This window comes from Prionailurus bengalensis, chromosome B4, assembly GCF_016509475.1.
Source record: "Prionailurus bengalensis isolate Pbe53 chromosome B4, Fcat_Pben_1.1_paternal_pri, whole genome shotgun sequence".
Taxonomy (NCBI): domain Eukaryota; kingdom Metazoa; phylum Chordata; class Mammalia; order Carnivora; family Felidae; genus Prionailurus; species Prionailurus bengalensis.
The window spans coordinates 67,260,957-67,282,149 of NC_057358.1; the positions used below are offsets into that span (position 1 = coordinate 67,260,957).

Consider the following 21,193-nt stretch of genomic DNA (forward strand, 5'->3'; position numbering starts at 1 on the left):
AAGAAATAATACACATTTCTATTAAGAACCCATACAATCTGTTATGTGCAAATAGTGAGAACAAAACTACTCTTTTGAGGCCTCTGATCTCAAGACCTTCTACTGAGGACAGGAGAAATGCCTAATTTTAGTGCTCCTTTATCATTAGTATACATTTCTAATATGTTTTAAAGTTAATTCTGCAAAGTACAGGAAATGACATAGATAAATTTCATGACATATTCATAATTTTAGACAAGCAAACTTTCAGTTTTTGTCTATTGAAAAAAGAATCATAAGGGTTAAAACTGTGAAGTATTACATCCAGAAATATTTAATCAATTAACTCACTAATGAAGCTTGGCTGATGAAAATTATACACTGGGTATTTTTAAAAGAAGCTCTTTTCAAGCTCTGATTTTAAGTAATAATTGCATTTCTTTTACATATTTCTTTGTAATTAGTATATTTAAAATGTGGTCTGGATTTTGAGTCAAATACTGTATAATTTACTTCTTCTTTGAAGTGATTCCCTAATAAAATGATTAATGACAACAGCATTATGATTAATAATGATACATTATACTTTACAGCTTTGAGGAGCTACAAGTACTTTACAGATTTCATTGCCTTCTTCAGTTCTATGAGGCAGACAGGAAAAGAGCATATTATTCTTTTTATGGGAATTTAGAACATATAAGAAGTTAAAGCCATATCAAAGAATATTTACATATTTTCTGCATGCATAGATATATGTATTAGTTCATAAATGTGGGGAATATTTGTTCTATACAAATATTTCATTTATGTGCCTACCACAATGTAATCTGTCAAAAAGAGAAAGGTTTATAGCTTTCTAGACTGATTACATGCCAATGACTGCCAACTTTTATCATTACATTGCTTAATTTCACTAAACTCCAGGAAAGCACTCAAAGAAAACAACAGTTCCATGAAAGAATTTAAAGTGATATTCATGTTGACTTCAAAATTCTCTTTTACTTAAGTTTCAGAGTTTGAAAATTACTGGTGCAGTTAAACAATGTGCAGTGGGAGAAATCGCCTTGGAATATGTAGGAACATTTGTCTCAAGAGACAAACTCCTACAGCTTAGGACAGAGTTGGGTCTGGAATCTGGATTTCCTGGAGTCTAGGCTTGAGTGCTTTCTACTCTAAGTTTGTGTAACATACAACTGCAATGTTTCATGCCCTTCTGTCACCAGTATACACTGGAAAGTAATACTGTTATGAAAATCAGTTTAAAAGATTGTTCAAAAGACTAGTTTAAAAGAACTGCAGTCATTGAAGTCACTGATTATAAACATACTCATTCTGTAAGTTTAAAAAATAAGACTTGCCTCAGTTGGTTAAGCGTCTGACTCTGGCTCTGGTCTTGATCTCAGTGGTTTGTGAGTTCAAGCCTCACATTTGGCTCTGTGTTGTCAGTGCAGAGCCTGCTTGGGATTCCCCTCCCCTCCCCTGCCCCCCACCCCCTGTCTCCTTCTCTCTCTTCCCCTCAGTCACTCACTCTCTCTCTCTCAAAACAAATAAATAAAATAAAACTAAAAAAAGAAAAAGTCTGTTAAAAAATAAAAATAAATAAAAGTAAGAATTGTTCCTGGGTGCCTAGAAGGTTCAGTTGGTTGAGCGTCCAACTCTTGATTTTGATTTAGGTCATGATGTCACAGTTCGTGAGATCCAACCCTGCATATGTTTCTGTGCTGACAGCACAGAGCTTGCTTGGAATTCTCTCTCTCCCTTTCTCTCTGCCCCTCCTTTGCTTATGCTCTCTCTCTTCTCAAAATAAATAAATAAATAAAATAAATAAAAATAAAGAAATAAACAACAACAAAAAGATAAGACCTATTCCTTTGCTGGGTAAAATCTTATTATTTTAGTGTACTCCCGATAGTTTATTTTTGCTTGTATCCCTTGCCTGAGGAGACATAGCCATAAATAGTGCTAAGGCTCATATCAGATTACTGCCTATGTTTTCTTCTAGGAATTTTATGATTTTAGGTCTCACATTTAGGAGGTGTCTAATCCATTATAAGTTTATTTTTGCGTATGGTGTATGAAAGCGATCCAGTTTCATTCTTTTGCATACAGCTTTCAAGCTTTCCCAACACTATTTGTTGAAGAGACTCTTTCCCCATTGTATATTCCTACCTCCTTTGTCATAGATTAATTGACCAGAAAAACGTGGATTTATTTCTGGACTTTCTGTTCTGTTCCAATGATCTGTGTATTTTTGTGCCAGGACCATCTTTGTCGAAATCTGGGATTGTGATACCTCCAGCTATGTTCTTTTTTATAAAGATTTCTTTGACTATTTGAAGTCTTTTTTTATTCCATACAAATTTTAGGAATACAAATTTTAGGATTATTTGTTCTGGTTCTGTGAGAAATGCAATTGGTATTTTGATAGGGATTGCAATGAATCTACAGATTGCTTTGGGTAGTATAGACATTTTAATGATATTAATTCTTTCAATCCATGAGCATGGTATAACTTTCTATTTTGTCTATGTCATCTTTGATTTCTTTCATCATTGTCTCTCAGTTTTCGGAGTACGGGTCTTTTTTTTTTAATTTAATTTAATTTTTTTTTTAATGTTTATTTATTTTTGAGACAGAGAGAGACAGAGCATGAACGGGGGAGGGGCAGAGAAAGAGGGAGACACAGAATCAGAAGCAGGCTCCAGGCTCTGAGCCATCAGCCCAGAGCCTGACGCAGGGCTTGAACTCACAGACCAGGAGATCGTGACCTGGGATGAAGTCGGACGTCTAACCAAGTGAGCCACCCCGGCACCCCCAGAGTACGGGTCTTTTATCTGCTTGGTAAAATTTATTTTGAGGCTTTTGTTCTTTGGGGGCAACTGAATATAGAATTGTTTTCTTCTTTTTCTGCTGCTTTGTTATTAGGGTATAAAAATGCATATCAATTTTACATCCTACAACTTTACTGAATTCATTTTTCAGTTTTAATAGTTACTTGGTGGAATCTTTATAGTATCATGTCATCTGCAAATAGTGGCAGTTTTCTTCCTTACCAAGTTGGATGCCTTTTCTTTTTCTCGTGTGATTACTTTAATTTGGATTTCTAGTACTGTGTTGAGTAAAAGTGGTGAGAGTGGACATTTTTGTTCCTGAATTTAGAGGAGAAGCTTTCAGTTTTCCACCACTGAGTATGATGTTAGCTCTGGGTTTTTCATATATGGACTTTATTAGTTTGAGGTATGCTCCTTCTAAACCCACTTTGTTTAAAGTTTTGTTTTTTTTTTTATCATGAACAAATGTATTTTGTCAAATGCTTTTTCTGCATCTACTGAAATAATCATATTGTTTTTGTCCTTCCTCTTTTTAATGTGATATATCACAATGAATGGTTTATCAGTATTAAACCACACTTGCATCCCTGAGATAAAAGCTTTTGCATAGCAAAGGAAACCTCCGACAAAACAAAAAGCCAACCTAGTAAATGGGAGCAGATATCTACAAGTGATGTATATCTGATAAAGGGGTTAACATCCAAGATATATAAAGAATTTATAAAACTCAATACTCAAAAACCAATCTGATGTAAAAAAAAAAAATGGGCACAATATCAAAACAGACATTTTTCCAGAGAAGACATACAGATGGCCAAGAGACACATGAAAAGATGCTCAACATCAATAATCATCAGGGAAATGCAAATCAAAACACAATGAGATAGCACCTCACACCTGTCAGATTGGATAGAATCAAAAAGACAAGATCTAACAAGTGTTCACAAAGATGTAGAGAAAAGGGAACCTTCGTGCACCGTTGGTGGGAATGTAAATTGGCGCGGCCCACTATGAAAAACATGGAGTTTCCTCAAAAAATTAAAAATAGAACTACCATGTGATCCAGTTATTCCTCTATGAGGTATTTACCCAAAGAAAATAAAAACACTAATTTCAAAAGATATATGCGCCCCTATGTTTACTGCAGAGTTATTTACAATAGTTTAGATATGAAAGCAACCCAAGTGTCCAACAACAGATTAATGGATAAAGATGTGGCATATATACACAATGGAATATTACTCAAATATTAAAAAAAATGAGATCTTGCATCTGTGACAAGAGTGGCCCTCGTGGGAATCAGACTAGGTGAAGTAAGTCAGATGAAGAAACACAAATACCATTTGATTTCATTTATATGTAGAATCTAAAAACCAAACAAATGAAAAAAACAAAAATACAGACTCTTAAATACAGAGAACAAACTGGTGGTTGCCTGAGGGGAGTTTGGTTGGAGGGGATGAGTGAAATGTGAAAGGGATTAAAAGGTATAAACTTCCAGTTATAAAATAAATAAGTCACAAAGATGAAATGTATAGCATAGGGAATACAGTAATAAAAAGATTTCATTCTGAAAGCTTATTTCATGTTCTTATGGTATATAATAAATGACATACCTGCCCCATGCTGCCTCATTTGTTGATGCTTTATTAACTGGAACACAGGAAGAGTCAATGACAGTTGATCTGTTCATCTTGTAGCAAAAACCACAGTCTGGATCCAACATACATTCATTACAGTAACTGTAAAATAAAATGAAAAAGCTTGAAATACTGTGAGAATTACCAAAATGTGACAAATAGCATGTTAGAGACAATTGGTATTCTTCTACATTTTCTACTGTACTTTGCAGGAAGCTTGGGGCCATGTGACTCGTCTTAGCCACGGCAAAGTGATGTGTGCTGAGGCTAGTGAGAGCTGGCAAGTCTCCTCCATCTGTTCCTCCCCTGGCTGCAGCAACTTTGGAAGCCACTTAGAGGTGGAGGAAGCTTGGATCTGAGACACTGGATGTAAAAGAACTCTAGCTGTCCCTCAGGAAACAAACTTTTGCTTTTCTAAGCCACTGAGATTTGTTGCCAAAGCATCATGGACTGGCCCAATTTGACCCAGATGATTGGTTCCAAAATGTACCGAAGCATTTATTTCTTGTCTCTATTACGTACCATATCTTTTAAAAATGGAAAATGTATTTCCCAATATATATACTGAAATAGAAAATAAAAAGAGTGAAAAAAATATAAAGAAAAAAGTTAAAAAACACCACACCAATAATGGTCCCTTGTTAATGTCTTGGTAGATGTCTGTACTTTTAACAAACCTACACTGAGTATCAAGTGTGTGTTATGCTTAACTTAAAATAAGCTGGGGGGCGCCTGGGTGGCGCAGTCGGTTAAGCGTCCAACTTCAGCCAGGTCATGATCTCGCGGTCCGGGAGTTCGAGCCCCGTGTCAGGCTCTGGGCTGATGGCTCAGAGCCTGGAGCCTGTTTCCGATTCTGTGTCTCCCTCTCTCTCTGCCCCTCCCCCATTCATGCTGTGTCTCTCTCTGTCCCAAAAATAAATAAACGTTGAAAAAAAAATTTAAAATAAGCTGGTATAGGAATAAAAGGCTAACTTTTCTCTAAGTTAATTACATCTACTGGTTGCATCACTGAGCCATAATCAATTAATCACCGCTCACCTAACAGCAGTATCCTAATTGCAGAAAATCCTAAAGAGGCAAAATCCTTTAGAGGGCAAGGTTTTCCAACCCAAGTCTGCAAAGTACTTGTAAATGTGTTTTCTTGCTGTCAAACTCATTTGCCAGACAATTCTGGAGTATGTCCTGCATGGCAGGCACACACAGGCACTGAAGACACTCAGATGAATAAAACAAAGCCCCTACTCCTTGGTAAATAAAAGGCAAGGACAGGAACAGATAGACAAATAAATAATGGCAGTGTAATAGAAATTAGTGTGAATGACTCGAAGGACTGAATCCTGTTCATTTGTCTGTTAAGCACTGGAGATAATGTGAGAGGAGATATTTGAGGTAGACATAAAAGAAATTTACCAGGCAAAGAAGTAGAGAGAAGAGCATTTCAGAGGACTGCTTATTTTACAATTAAAGATCAGTCAGTACAGACTTTTTTACTGTGTACGAGTAATTATACTACTGGGTGCCGGGTAAGAACTACGGCAAGTTATTCAGAAAAGATGTGAATTCTCAAAATCAAAATACTTCTTTGACTAATTAAGCTAAATGGAAAAACAACAGCATTGTTTAAAAACAAGATTATCATTTCAGCCTCCTTCTGTAAACTTTTCCTTTGCAAACAGCCATCCCTAATTTTAAATGAGATTTCAGACTCCTTCAGGCATAGCTTGGAAGTACTGAAGGTTTGGTTCTAGGATACTGATGAAAAAGTCTGAAGTATCTTGAGAATTACCAAAATGTGACAAATACAAAGGGAGCAAATGCTGCTGGAAAAATAGTGCCGACAGACCTGCTTAATGTGGGGTTGCCACAAAACCTCAATTTGTAAAAAACACAATATTCTGTGAAATGCAATAAAGCAAAAACTCATGAAAGTAAGCTATGCCAGTACTAAAAGCAAGGAAAAAAAAGGCCTTTCAAAGCCCACTGAAAGGTCAACATAACTTTAGGAAGGTGATACAGCACTATAAATATAAAAGTGTCCACACTTGTGATAGACTAAACAGAACAACAGGTAGCATTCGAAGTACTCTGGGCTTCTGGCCTTCATAGTTAGAAGGCTGATTACGAAAGGATGGTAATTCCTACTAGTATTTGGTTGGTTGATTCCACCCAGGTAAAGTAGAATCTAACAACCCTGATTGTTCCAATGGCTTTAAGTGATAGTTATTTGGGAAAGGTCAACTCATCCAATTGTAGAGAAACGACTCTATTTCTTTAAACATAATTCCTGTAACAGGCCAAAGAAAGTAATGATAAAGGTTAACAGTTACCAAAAACCTACTACATGTGCATGTCAGACATACAAGATGTTCATTCATGACACTTTACCTCCTCCATCTGACTCTCCATTCAAGCTTCTGACCCTGACCACAACCTACTGTTCTTCCAGCTTGCTGATAAATGATTCTCGCTCTGCCATGGTGATTCATTCAGTACAAGTATTTTCCACTTATGTGCCAGCCAATATTCTGAGGGCTGGGGCACATTAGTAAACAAAACAGATTCCCTACCCTCGAGGAGCTGGTTTGCCTATATGATCTCCACTTAATTGACCCCTCTACTTGCTCCCTACTCATTAGCTTTTTACTTTTAGTTCCATCCTTCTCTAGCTTATTGACCATCCTAATTTTCCCTGCCCATTTATCTTTCCATCTCGCCTGACTAAGCAACATCCTAAATTTCCCTGCCCATATCTTTCTATCTCCGCTGACAAGCAAAAATCCTGGCCATATATGAGTGCGAACATTTGCCTTTTCTGTGCCTTCCCCAGTATACTCAAGTGCAGCTGAGGGCATCACACAACAGGGTAGATCAGTAGTTCCTCTCTAATACACTGCTGCCAGCATCAAAAGGATCCTCAATGGCCTGACATTCTTAATGATTCCCTCTAGTCAATTCCATCCATACAAGGACTTTTTCAACCATACGGCACAAGGAGTATTCTTCAAATCTCCAAAGCTCTATGCCTTTTTGTCACTTCATATCCAGCTTCACAAAGAAAACAGATGAAAATGGCAAAGATGGGAACTTTATACACTTACAGCAAACACAGAAACCATCCTACTTTCCCTCTGCTCCCATTACAGAGAAATTGTTTTTCTCCTCTATCTGGGCTTTATTTCTATTCCATCTCCTTAGCCCATTTCAGACCCTTTTGATTACTGTTCCTTTTTCTTACACGTCTACTGTCTTAAGATGAAAGATTAGCTTTTTGATTTGACAGCTTTCTTCTTTCTTAATGTAGGAAGTTATAGCTATGAATTTCATTCTAAACACTGCATCCCATATTTGGTATGTTTGGTCTTCATTTTCATTCATTTCAAAGAATTTTCTAATGTCCCTTGTGACTTCTTTGACCCACCAGATTAAGAAGTATTATTTAATGGGGCGCCTGGGTGGCGCAGTCGGTTGAGCGTCCGACTTCAGCCAGGTCATGATCTCGCGGTCCGTGAGTTCGAGCCCCGCGTCAGGCTCTGGGCTGATGGCTCAGAGCCTGGAGCCTGTTTCCGATTCTGTGTCTCCCTCTCTCTCTGCCCCTCCCCCGTTCATGCTCTGTCTCTCTCTGTCCCAAAAATAAAAAATAAAAACGTTGGAAAAAGAAGTATTATTTAATTTTCACATCTTGGTGAATTCCCCAAATTTCTTTCTGTTAGTGATTTCTAATTTCTTTTAAAATTGTTTTAATGTTTATTTTTGAGACAGACTGTAAGTAGGGAAGGGGTAGAGAGAGGGAGACACAAAATCTGAGGCGGCTCCAGGTTCTGGGCTGTTAGCACAGAACCTGACATGGGGCTCAAGCCCACGAACTGTGAGATCATGACCTGAGCCAAAGTTGGATGCTCAACCGACTGAGCCACTCATGCACCCCTCCAATTTCACTCCAATGCTAATGGAAAATATACTCAGTATGATTTCATATTTTTAAAATTTATTGAGGCTTGTTTTCTGGCCTGGCATGTGATCTATCCTGGAGAACGTTCCCTGTGCACTTAAGGAGTGTATATTCTATTGGTAGTGGAGTTTTCTCTAAATGTCTGTTCGATCTGGATGGTTTGTAGTCAATAAACTAATCTTGAAGCACCTTAGCCCCCTGTTTTCTAATAGTATGCACTTCTACTTAACTCTGCCCACATACTGGAAATTGTCATAATCTAGAGGTCAGCAAACTATAGTTCTTGAGACAAATGAGACCACTACCACCACCTGTTTTTGCAAATAAAGTTTTACTAGAACACAGCCATGCCCCTTTGTTTGCTTACTGTCTATGATGGCTCTCAAGCTTCAACAGCAGAGCCAAGAATCCATGTGGCCTGCAAAGCCACAAATATTTACTGTCTGACCCTTTATAGGAAGTTTGCTGATCCCTGATCTGGAACACATACTCTGACCCTACATGCGTATTTCTCATTCCTTTCCTTAAAGATCTCACTTCCTTACTCTAAGACAACTGCTTTGCTACCTCAGAGACCTTCTACACTCCCTTCTTTCTGATCTTTCACTCACTCCATGGCTTTTTGTCCTCATCTGTCAAAACTTTCATGGTGAATCTTGTTACCACTCTCACCAGACCCTCCAAATCTTTGTATTTTGGTCCTTCTATACATCACTCTATACACTTTAACGTTTGACACTTTCCATCCATTTTTGTTCTTTTCCTTCTATATCTAGGTTGTTCCATACTGATGGAGAATTAACACATCCAGGCACACTGATAAAAGTACACATTCATAGTATTCAGCCAACCACAGCTGGATCCTCACTGCTACCAGGGAACTTTTACCTGTCAGTCAGCGCCTTTCCCCACTTCCACAACTGATGCCCCAAACACCAACTTTCCTCTGACCCCAAACCTATCCCCCCCACACCCCCCACATCTCTTAGAAGATGGCCTTGCTTGGCTCGAAGTGAAAACTGAAGGGATGAGACAGGAACATTCTCAGCTTTAAATCCACACATAACAAAGATCTCGACAGCCAGGTCTATCTTCACCTCTTTTCTTCCAGGCTCTGCAAAAGGTCATCCCTCCACCAGGGCTTTTCATCTCGATCTCTTCACCAGCATGAACACCCTGTTCCATTGGTTATTTTCTTCTCTTTCTACTTTCCAACCTCTTCTAGAATACACCACAGTTAATGTGCAGCCCTTCCCTTGTTGAGAAAAACTCGAGAAGCTGTCCTCTCTACTCTCCATACTTGTCCTCCATACTGGTTCATGTGGGTCAGTCAGGGAAAAGAGGCCAAATATTAAACAGTATTCCATTTTCTTGCCACGACAGACAGTCATCTGGACTTAGAGACACTCAGGCTTCCAGAAGCAAGATAAAATTCCCTACCACTCCCTCATTCTTGACCTGCATTTTTTTCATCATATAGGCTATATTATGGCAAAAAATTCTCCCAAATGTAACAGTATTTCTATCTTCAACATGACATTTAGAAGGTGACACGAAACTTTAAATATCCTGAGGAATCTGCTAATTGACCTTTTAGAGAGCATATATCATAACTGTGGCTCTAACAAACGGCATGAAAAGAGAATAACATCTATTTTTTAATTCACAATTTATTCTGTAAGGCTTTCTTGAACATGACCTGATGAATTTACGTCATGTTTTATACATATAAAAGCTGAGAACTTAAATATATTGGTGCTAGATCGATGCTCCTAAGAATACTCTAAACACAGATGAAAACATTTTTGTGTGAAAAGCAAACTGGCAAATTAGGCCCCACTTATCTTCTTTCACACTGTGGACTGGAGTGAGTCCTAAATTCTGGACTTCAAGTTTTCCATCTCAAGAGCATATGATCTCTAAGAAACTATCCAGCTGCAAGATTCTACATGAAAGAAAATGAAATACATATACGCTAACTCTTAATTCACACAAACTTTAACAGTTTAAAACAGATTACAATGCTGTGACATCTAACAAATATTTACTCTTGCATGCTGATTTCAAGGACAAGAATTATAAGTGTGCCCTACTTTAAGATGCTCTAGATTTACAAGAGAAATGAACTAAGAAGGTATTTGCAAAAGGACTGTGCTTTATAAAAGGAATTGCCAAATGAATTAAACAAAATGGGGACTCCTCCCTACCGATACACGCTATTTTACAAATCAATATGTAGTACAGTTGATGAAGAGATGGCCCACTTCCGTGCACTGTGCACATCTCCATCATAGAACTCCAATGTTCTTTACCGACTGGTTTACAAATTGACTGTGAAGACTGTATCCCAAGGGAAAAAAGACCATGTTTATCAACTCTTATCTGCTACATCCCATTGTAGGCTGGTTCCTCAATACATGTATATTGAATAAATCAGCATGACAACTCTATAAATCAAGGCATTACTGTAGGTTCATTAGCCTGTTCTGCCCATTTCTGGAGAATAATTTGGGGACGGGTGGGTGGAGTGAAGTGAATATCTGAGTCATGATGAGAATGAAATAAAAAGAAGGTAAACCTAATTGCTAGAGGATACCTTAAGCTGAGCTCGGCTTTTAAACTGCCAGAGGCTAAAGCTGACATTTGCAAACATTCAGGCCACAACCCAAATGAAATTGGTTAGTAAATTTTGATAACTCACTTTCAGAGACACCAGCTAGAAGGGCTAATTCCCTTGAAGCCTAAAGAAAAGAGCCACAGTAAGAGAGGGCCCTCTTTTATTTTTATTATTTTTTAATATGAAATTTATTGTCAAATTGGTTTCCATACAACACCCAGTGCTCATCCCAACAGGTGCCGAGAGGGCCCTCTTTTAAATCACATCCTGCAAAATTTCTTAATAGGACATTATGATATTTGGAGACAATGTGTGGTAAATAAACGTGCCTAGAATTCATGCTACTGTTCTTGGCTGTGGATACTTTCACCTGGGGAAGTTATACGATGGCCAATGATGTTCTTCTTCTAGAAACTGCTAGGGGAACTGAATGCAGAGCATATTAGACATTCCAACAACACATGGGAAAATATATAATCTAGATAATAATTACAATTGGAACCAAACAGTTCATTACTTGATAGTTGAAGAGAAGAAAGATTTACGCTTGCAATCTCTGACGTTTTTAGAAAGGGAGAAAAATGTGTTCACTTATTTAGAACAAAACTGGTTCTGAAACTTTAAAATGTTTCCAATTAAAGTAAAAAAAAAAAAAGAGCAGGATAAAAGCTTAGTATCTAAAGGAGAGAAGGGATGGCCTATTTTCATTTAATCAAGTGTTTACATGTTTCATATGGCGCCAGGGTCTCAACCAAAGGTGGCCTTTCCTCTCTCCTCAGCAAATCTTTAAAAAATTGATTTGGGTTAATTCAGAACATTTTTAGTTTCTACTCTGTGAAGTCAAGTGTGAACTCAGCCCTCTAGAGAATGGTCCATTTGTTTTTAAGTATGTGTCATTAAGCCCAATGAGATGGAGCATTAAGAACAGTGGTCTTAAAATGCCTCTCGCTGGCGTGGCCTAACTTCCAGACAATCGGCGATGGCAACTGCAGCTGTGACGGTAATCTGCTGGTACAGGCCCACTTCCACTCTCTGTGGGAAACCGTGTTCATTCGCTTGTTCCTCGTGCATGAATTTAACACCCTACTTTGTGCACTAATGTCACTATGTGCCCCATGACAATTACTCTAGACTTTCCCTACCATCCCCTTCTCACTGTTTACCGCCCTGCTGCTTTCAGCAGGTGACTTGGAACCAAATTGACCAGAGACTACCCTAACTGGGAGGTGAGGGGACAACAACCTGCCTTGCTTGTAGCCCTCTGCACGACTGGGTTTCCCCATGAACACTACAAAGAGAACTCTAGGACACCTGCCTTCTTTCTTGGCCACAGTGTGGATGTCAGGTGACCCCTCTGTCTTATTTGGACTGTGTAAGTAGGGAACTTGTGTGAATGTAAAAAAAAAAAAAGTGCTGGAGGACTTAAGTAAATGGTTGTAAATGAATTTTAAAAAGCTGGGGACCTACTGGCACTGACTTCATGAGGCAAGTCATGCCTCACCACTCCACTAAAGCTGCTCTCAGAGAGACTGCCAGTGGTCGTCTTGTTGTTAATTCTGGGTGCTTTTCTAGTATTAATTTATTGTTCTGTGGTAAAATTTACTAAAAATGTTTCCCTTTTTCCTGGCATTTCCTTATCCCTTGACACTACTCCCTTTATGTTTCCTCCTTTTCCCAGACTGGTGGTCCTTAGTCTTTTCTTTCTCCTCTTGGTCCTTTCTCCTTTGTTTCTGTTCTTGGCAATGGTCCTTCATTACTCCACACTTTTGCGGGGAAGCATCACCCTATGTGACCTTTACTATCACTGATATGCAAAGACTCTGTGACCTGTTTCTCCAGTTTGTAGCCAGACCCATACTTCCAAATGCCCAATTTTCTGCATGCTTCATAAGTACATCAAACTGAACACACCTAGAGTTTAATCTCTGGGTTTCCTGTCAAGCCTAGTGTTCTTTTGTGTCTCATAATTAAAAACCTGAGTGTGATCCAGAACACCCACATTTAAGTAGCCACAAGTCCCTCAAGTCTGTCCTCCAAGTGTGTGCAGTTCCTACACCCTCCATCCTTACCACCTCTCACCTGAACTCTTCTGACAGTCTTCTAACACGTCCTCCTGCCCCCAGCCAAGTTCCACTCCATCTTCTCTACTGTCTCAAATCTCACCTAATCGGATCTCTCCCCTATTTAAATGCTGCAATAGCTTCCCACTGTCTGTACAATGAAGATCAAACTCCTTACTGTGGTACGTTCTACCCCTTCTGATCATGGCAACCTTTTCTTGCTATTTCTCCCCACGTGCCATGGGCCAGTCCACAAGAAATGCAGGGTCAGAGTAGGACATGCTCTTATGCTTTTCCCATATTATTGTCTCTGTCTAGACTGCTACTTTCCACCTTCATTTTCCTACACACAGGCATCAAGATTCACATTCGGCATCATCTCCTCTGTAAATCTTCTTGACTGTAGCAAAATCAGATCACTATGCTGTCAGAGGATAACAAAAGCCTACTATCGTTACTTCACATCTCATTATATGTCTAAGGGTTTATAATGTGTTTTCCTTCCTCTACGGCACAGTGACCTACTCAAGGTAGAGATTTTTTTCTGGTACATCTTTTATTCCTAGTGATTTCCATGTTACCTGATACATAAGGGTTCAAGAAATACTTGCTGAATAAGTAAAGTGAAGAATGAGTGTCACTTATATTGACAGCAGATTTAGTAGTTCTCTCTGTAGTTCTATTAGAGAAGTTATACCTTATTCCCCACATCTTGAGCCACAAGGTCACAGGATTGAGCCTTGCATCAAGCTATGAATTGTTCCTTAGAATTCATGGGTTTCTGATCAAATCCATACACAAATGGACTTTGGAACACAGTCATATTTCCAAATGTCTGGAACACAGTCTGATTTCTTATCTCTTCCCTTAGAAACTGAGCCTAAGAATATAATAGATTCCTGAGCTAGATGTAAAAAAATGATTCACAGCAGTAAGGCCTGCAGATTAAAAGCAGTCACAGGCTCTGGTTCTTCGATATACTATTAAATAGGGCAAATTCAGCCTATTTGTCAGAGTGGGTTTCATCCCTCCCTTCTTTCCTTCCTTTTTAACATTTACTGGTACTTCAGGCCCTACTTTCTTGTGACTGTCTAATATTTTATGAATTTTTGGACTGGATCTCCCATCTTATTGCAGAAAAGTGCACAATAAACTCTCTAAAGGGGTGGTAAAAAGAAGAGAGCTCTATTTGCCAAGACTGTCACCTTCAATAGGGCTAAGTATTTTCCTATTCTACTATAGGAACCTTTGGTCAACATAGTTAAAAACACAAATCTCAACTGTAGCTTTGCAAATATAAAATGACATGTATATGCATGTTTGTAAATGTACATGTATTAGATAAATGTGTGTAGTATATGAACAACCATACAAAGACATTTATATACAACTTTTTCAGTAAATACATTGAGAGTAAAAACACAGTTTTTTTTATGTTTATTTTTTTTTTTTGAGAGAGAGAGAACAAGTGGGGGAGGGGCAGAGAGAAAGGGAGACACAGAATCTGAAGCAGGCTCCAGGCCCTAACCTCTCAGCACAGAGCCTGATGTGGGGCTTGAACCGCTAACTGCAAGATCATGACTTGAGCCGAAGTTGGACCCTCAACCAACTGAGCCACCCCAGTGCCCCCACAGTTTTATTTTGTATTTTATTTATCATCACCACCATTTGAAAACTCTTTTTATATAAGCCTTATTTTACGTCTTTGTGATCATATTTGTATAAGCACTGACGGTGCTTATGAGTGTGTAATACACACTCCTACTGCAATCTACATTTCACCAGTCACACTTACCTGATGGGAGCTGCTGATTTCTGCATTGTGCTCCTAACACTACCTCTTTTACTTATTAAGAACTTGCTGATATTTCAAGGCATATGGTGGGTAGAGGGCTCCTTGTTAACCTTGCAATTTGGATCATAGTGACAACTACAAGAGCACTAAACTGAGGGATAATTTCTTTTAATTAGCATTGTACTATTTCTATTTGTTATTAAAACATTTTTTTAGAAAGAGAGCACATGATTCGGGGATAGGGAAAGAGGGAGAGAAAGAAGGAGGGAGGGAAGGGGGTGGTACAAGGACAAAGGGAGGGAAGGGGGAGGGAAAGGAGAGAGGGAGAGGTGGGGGGGAGAGAGAAAGAGAGAGAGAGAGAAATCTCAAGCAAGCCCTATGTTCAGCACGGAGCCTGATGTAGGCTAAATCCCATGACCTTGGGCTCATGACCTGAGCCCAAATCAGGAATTGGATGCTCAACAGACTGAGCCACCCAGGTGCCCAGCATTGTACTATTTTTAAATATAATAGTAAAATTCTTAATTCTGAGCACCTCAAAAATACCTTTCCATCCATAGAAACCACGGTCATACATATTCTCTCTTCTGAAACTTTTTAGAATTAGAAAATGAAAATTTATTTAAAAAAATTTTTTTAACGTTTATTTATTTTTGAGACAGAGAGAGACAGACCATGAATGGGGGAGGGTCAGAGAGAGGGAGACACAGAATCTGAAGCAGGCTCCACGCTCTGAGCTGTCAGCACAGAGCCCGACACAGGGCTTGAACTCACAAACCACGAGATCATGACCTGGGCCGAAGTCAACCGCTCAACCGACTGAGCCACCCAGGCGCCCCAGAAAAATGAAAATTTAAAAGCAAGTAAAGGTATCCCTTTTGGAAGATATAACATTCCTTGATTTCTCTTTCTGCTATTTCATTATTGGTGTATAGAAATGTGGGGCGCCTGGGTGGTGCAGTCGGTGAAGCGTCCGACTTCAGCCAGGTCACGATCTCGCGGTCCGTGAGTTCGAGCCCTGCATCAGGCTCTGGACTGATGGCTCAGAGCCTGGAGCCTGTTTCCGATTCTGTGTCTCCCTCTTTCTCTGCCCCTCCCCTGTTCATGCTCTGTCTCTCTCTGTCCCAAAAATAAATAAACGTTGAAAAAAAAATTAAAAAAAAATAAAAAAGAAATGCAACAGACTTCTGTACATTGATTTTATATCCTGTACTCAATCTACACATTTATTTATTTTAAATGTTTATTTATTTTTGAGAGAAAGAGAGACAGAATTCGAGTGGTTAGGGGCAGAGATAGAGGGAGACAGAATCTGAAGCAGGCTCCAGGCTCCGAGCTGTAAGCACAGAGTCCATGTGAGATCATGACCTGAGCTGAAGTCGGACGCTTAACTGACTAAGCCACCCAAGTGCCCCACAATCTACACATTTAATGCAATCCCTATCAAAATACCACCAGCATTTTTCACAGAGCTAGAACAAACAATTTTAAAATTTGTATGGAACCACAAAAGACCCTGAATAACTAAAGTAATCTTTAAAAAGAAAAGCAAAGCTGGAGGCATCACAATCCTGGACTTCAAGCTATATTACAAAGCTGTAGTCATCAAGACAGTATGCTACTAACACAAAAAATAGACATGTAGATCAACATAACAGAGGAAACACAGAAATGGACCCACAACACTATGGTCAACTAATCTTTGACAATGCAAGAAAGAATATCCAATGGAAAAAAGTCTCTTCAACAAAAGCGTTGGGAAGACTGGATAGCAATGTGCAGAAGAATGAAACTGGACCCTTTCTCACACCATACACACAAATAAGTACAAAATGGATAAAAGACCTAAATGGAGACAGGAAACCATAAAAATCCTGGAATAGAACACAGGCAGCAACCTCTTTAACACTGGCTATAGCAACTTCTTACCAAACACGTTTCTGCAGGCAAGGGAAACAAAAGTAAAAATGAACTACTGGGAGGTCATTAAGATAAAAGCTTCTGCACAGTGAAGGAACAGTCAACAAAACTAAAAGGCAACCTTCAGAATGGGAAGAGATATCTGCAAATGACATATGTGATAAAGGATTAGTATCCAAAAGCTAGAAAGAACATATCAAACTTATCACCCAAAAAACAAATAATTCAGTGAAGAAATGGGCACAAGACAGAAATAGGCATTTTTCTGAAGAAACTCAGATGGCTAACAGACACATGAAAAGATGTTCAACATCACTCATCATCAGGGAAATACAAATCAAAACTACAATGAGATATCACCTCACACCTGTCAGAATGGATAAAATTAACAACAGAAGAAACAACAGATGTTGGTGAGGATGAGGAGAAAGGGGAACCCTCTTACACTGTTGGTGGGAATGCAAACTGGTGCAGCTGCTCTGGAAAACAGTATGGAGGTCCCTCAAAAAGTTAAAAATAGAACTACCCTATGACCCAGCAATTGTACAACTCGGTATTTACCCAAAGAATATAAAACTACTGATTCAAAAGGTCACATGCACCCTGATGTTTATAACTGCATTACCAACAGCAGACAAATTATGGAAAAAGCCCAAATGTCTACCAACTGATGAACAGATAAAGAAGATGTGGTGTGTGTGTGTGTCTGTGTGTACATGTATATGTATGTACATATATGTATGTACTAACACATATATGTATATACATGCACACACAGACACACACACAATGGGATATTACTCAGCCATCACAAAGAATGAAATCTTACCATTTGCAACAACATGGAGCTAGAGTGTATTATGTTAAGTGAAATGAGTCAGTCAGAGAAAGACATAACCATAGGATTTCACTCAAATGAGGAACTTAATAAAACAGATGAACATAGGGGAAAGAAAAAAAAAGGAGGAGGTAAACTATAAAAAACGCTCTTAACTATAGAGAACTAAGGATTGCTGGAGGGGAGTGGGTGGGGGGATGGGCTAAATGGGTGATGGGTATTAAGGGGGGTACTTGACATGAAGAGCACTGGGTGTTATATGTAAGTGATGAGTCATTAATTCTACTCCTGAAACAAATATTATACTATATGTTAACTAACTAGAATTTAAATAAAAACTTGAAACATAAAAAAAGACAATTTGTAACATACAAAAACTATTGAATTGTACAATTTAAATGAGTGAATTGTATGGCATGTAAATTACATCTCAATAAAGTTGGTTTAAAAAAAACTTAAAAGGGGCGTCTGGGTGCTCAGTTGGTTGAGCACCTGACTTCAGCTCAGGTCATGATCTTGTGGTCTGTGGGTTCAAGCCCCATGTCGGGCTCTGTGCTGACAGCTAGAGCCTGGATTCTCTGTCTCCTTCTCTCTCTGCCCCCACCCCTCCACTCTCTGTCTGTCTCTCAAAAATAAACATTAAGAAAAATTTTAAAAAACTTAACAAATAGAAGAAATAACATTCTTTTGTTTAACATATAAAATACACATTCAGTACTCAAAAAAGCAAGGTATCTGTTACTGAGGGATTTTATATTCAGTATCCATGAAGACCAAACACTTGTATAAACACATTTGAATTCTGTCATGTACCCAGTTTTCGGTGGTGTTTCAAGAGCACTACAGTCCCCCCTTGTCTGTGGTTTCACATTCTGCGGTTTCATTTACCTGTCATCAACCATGGCCTGGAAACAGATGATCCTCTTTCTGATGTATGGTCAGAAGCTCAACAGTAGCCTAATGCTGTATCACAATGCCTATGGCATTCACCTCATGTTGTCTCATCACACAGGCATTTCATGTTATATCATCACAAGAAGGGGGAGTATGGTGCAATAAGGTATTTTGAGAGAAACACCACATTCATGTAACTTTTATTACAATGTACTGTTATAACTGTTCTGTTTTATTATCAGTAATTGTTCATCTCTTACTGTGCTGTCTATATAAGAAAATAGACACAGTACACATAGAATACAGTACTATCTGCAGTTTCAGCCACCCTCTGTGGGTTTTGGAACACATCCATAGTGGAAAGGGGGAGACTAATGAACCAAGATAGGCATGGGAGGTGTAAACTCACTTCTGGGTGTGAGTCTGATGGATTTTGGAAATTACATTCTTTCTTCATTTGACAGGTTAAAATGAAGGAAAATTTTACTTATTTTTTTATGTAGTTAATTTTTCCTTGAAATATTATGGGGAGACTTCATCAAAATAAGCTTTAGAAATATTTCTCAGAACAATGGAATTGAAAGGCTATGCTAATTGTTCTTTTTTCTTATTATCCTGAAATAGATTCCACTTCACTTGATGAATATGATCCTTTTAATGTTATTTTAAAATCTGATTTGCTAATATTTTGTTAAGGATTTTTACATCTATGTTTATGGGTAATATTGGCCCGTAGTTTGTTTTGTTTTGTAGTGTGTCTGCTTTGGTATCACCATAATACTGGTTTCATAAAATGAGTTTGGAAGTGTTCCTTCCTCTTCAATTTTTTTGGAATGACTTGAGGACGACAGGTATTCACTATTAAAAAAATTTTTTTAACACTTATTTTTTATTGAGAGACAGACCATGAGCATGGGAGGGGCAGAGAGAGGAGGAGACAGAATCTGAAGCAGCCTCCAGGCTGTCAGCACAGAACCCTATGTGGGGCTCAAATTCACAAACCGTGAGATCATGACCTGAGCTGAAGTCGGATGTTTAACCAACTAAGCCACCCAGGTGCTCCAGGTATTAACTCTTTAAATGTTCAGTAGAAATCACCTGTGAAGCCACTGGACATGACTTTAGTTTGTTGGGAGGCTTTAAAATACTGAATCAATTTTACTACTAGTAATTGGTGTGTTCATGTTTTCTATGTTTTCATGATTCAATCTTGCAAGACTGTATATTTTTACACATTTACCCATTTCTTTGAGGTTGTCTAATTTGTTGGTATATAATTGTTTATAAAGTATTAGGATTCTTTCCATTTCTGTGGCATTAGTTGCAATTTCTCCTCTTTGATTTCTGATTTTATTTATTTAAACCTTCTTTTTTTCTTGAGGAGTATGGATAAAGGTTTATTGATTTTGTTTATCTTTTCAAAGAATCAGTGCTTAGTTTTGTTGATCTTTTGTTTGTTGTTTTTTAAAGTTTCTATTTTATTTATTTCTACTCTGATCTTTATTTCCTTCCTTCTACTAACTTTGGGCTTTGTTTGTTATTTCCAGTTCATTTAGGTGTAAAGTTAGATTGTTTATTGGGAATTTTTCTACTACCCTATGATCCAGTAATTGCACTGCTGGGTATTTACCGAAAAAATAAAAAAACAATAACTCAAAGGGATACACACAACCCTTATGCTTACTATAGCATTATTTACAATCGCCAAATTATGGAAGCAGCTCAAGTGTCCCTTGATTGATGAATGGATAAAGAAGAGGTGGTATGTATGTGTGTGTGTACACACACACACACACACAGGCGCGCACACACACACACACACACACACACACACAGTGGAATATTACTCAGCCATAAAAAGAATGAAATCTTGCCATTTGCAACAACACAGATGGAGCTAGATAGTATAATGCTAAGTGAAAAAAGTCAGAAAAGACAAATACCATATGATTTCACTCATATGTGGAATTTAAGAAACAAATGAACAGAGGAAAAGACAGGAAGAGAGAGAGACAAAACTAGAGAACTCTTGGTTATCACAGGGGAGGTACGTGGGATAGGTGATGGGGATTAAAGAGTACACTTATGATGATGAGCACTGAGTAATGTATAGAATTTTTGAATCACTATACTGTACACCTGAAATTAATAAAGGACTATATGTTAATACTAGAATTAAAAAAAATAGTAAAGGGGCACCTGGGTGGCGCAGTCGGTTAAGCGTCCGACTTCAGCCAGGTCACGATCTCGTGGTCCGTGAGTTCGAGCCCCGCGTCAGGCTCTGGGCTGATGGCTCAGAGCCTGGAGCCTATTTCCGATTCTGTGTCTCCCTCTCTCTCTGCCCCTCCCCCGTTCATGCTCTGTCTCTCTCTGTCCCAAAAATAAATAAACGTTGAAAAAAATTTTTTTTAAATAGTAAAAAAAAAAAAAAGGTTGTGCATTCTGCAGGTTTTAGATGAAATGTTCTGTATATATCTATTAAGTCCATTTGGTCTATGTGTTGTTTAAACCCAATGTTTCCTTACTGAGTTTGTCTGGATTATCTATCCATTGATGTAAGTGGGGTATTACAGTCCCCTACTATTACTGTATTATTGTCAATTTCTCCCTTTATGTCTATTTGTTTTATATATTTAGGTGTTCCTATGTTTGCTGCATAAATATTGACAA

General features: G+C 38.3%; 1 protein-coding gene across 1 annotated transcript in view; it reads right to left on the reverse strand.

The window, feature by feature from the left end:
* SLC2A13 (solute carrier family 2 member 13) overlaps positions 1-21,193 on the reverse strand; it is a 376,609-nt gene that overhangs the window by 76,320 nt on the left and 279,096 nt on the right. The window contains exon 7 of the mRNA XM_043563328.1: positions 4,427-4,552. Coding sequence (XP_043419263.1) covers positions 4,427-4,552 — 126 coding nt within the window. The remainder of the gene's footprint in view (positions 1-4,426; positions 4,553-21,193) is intronic.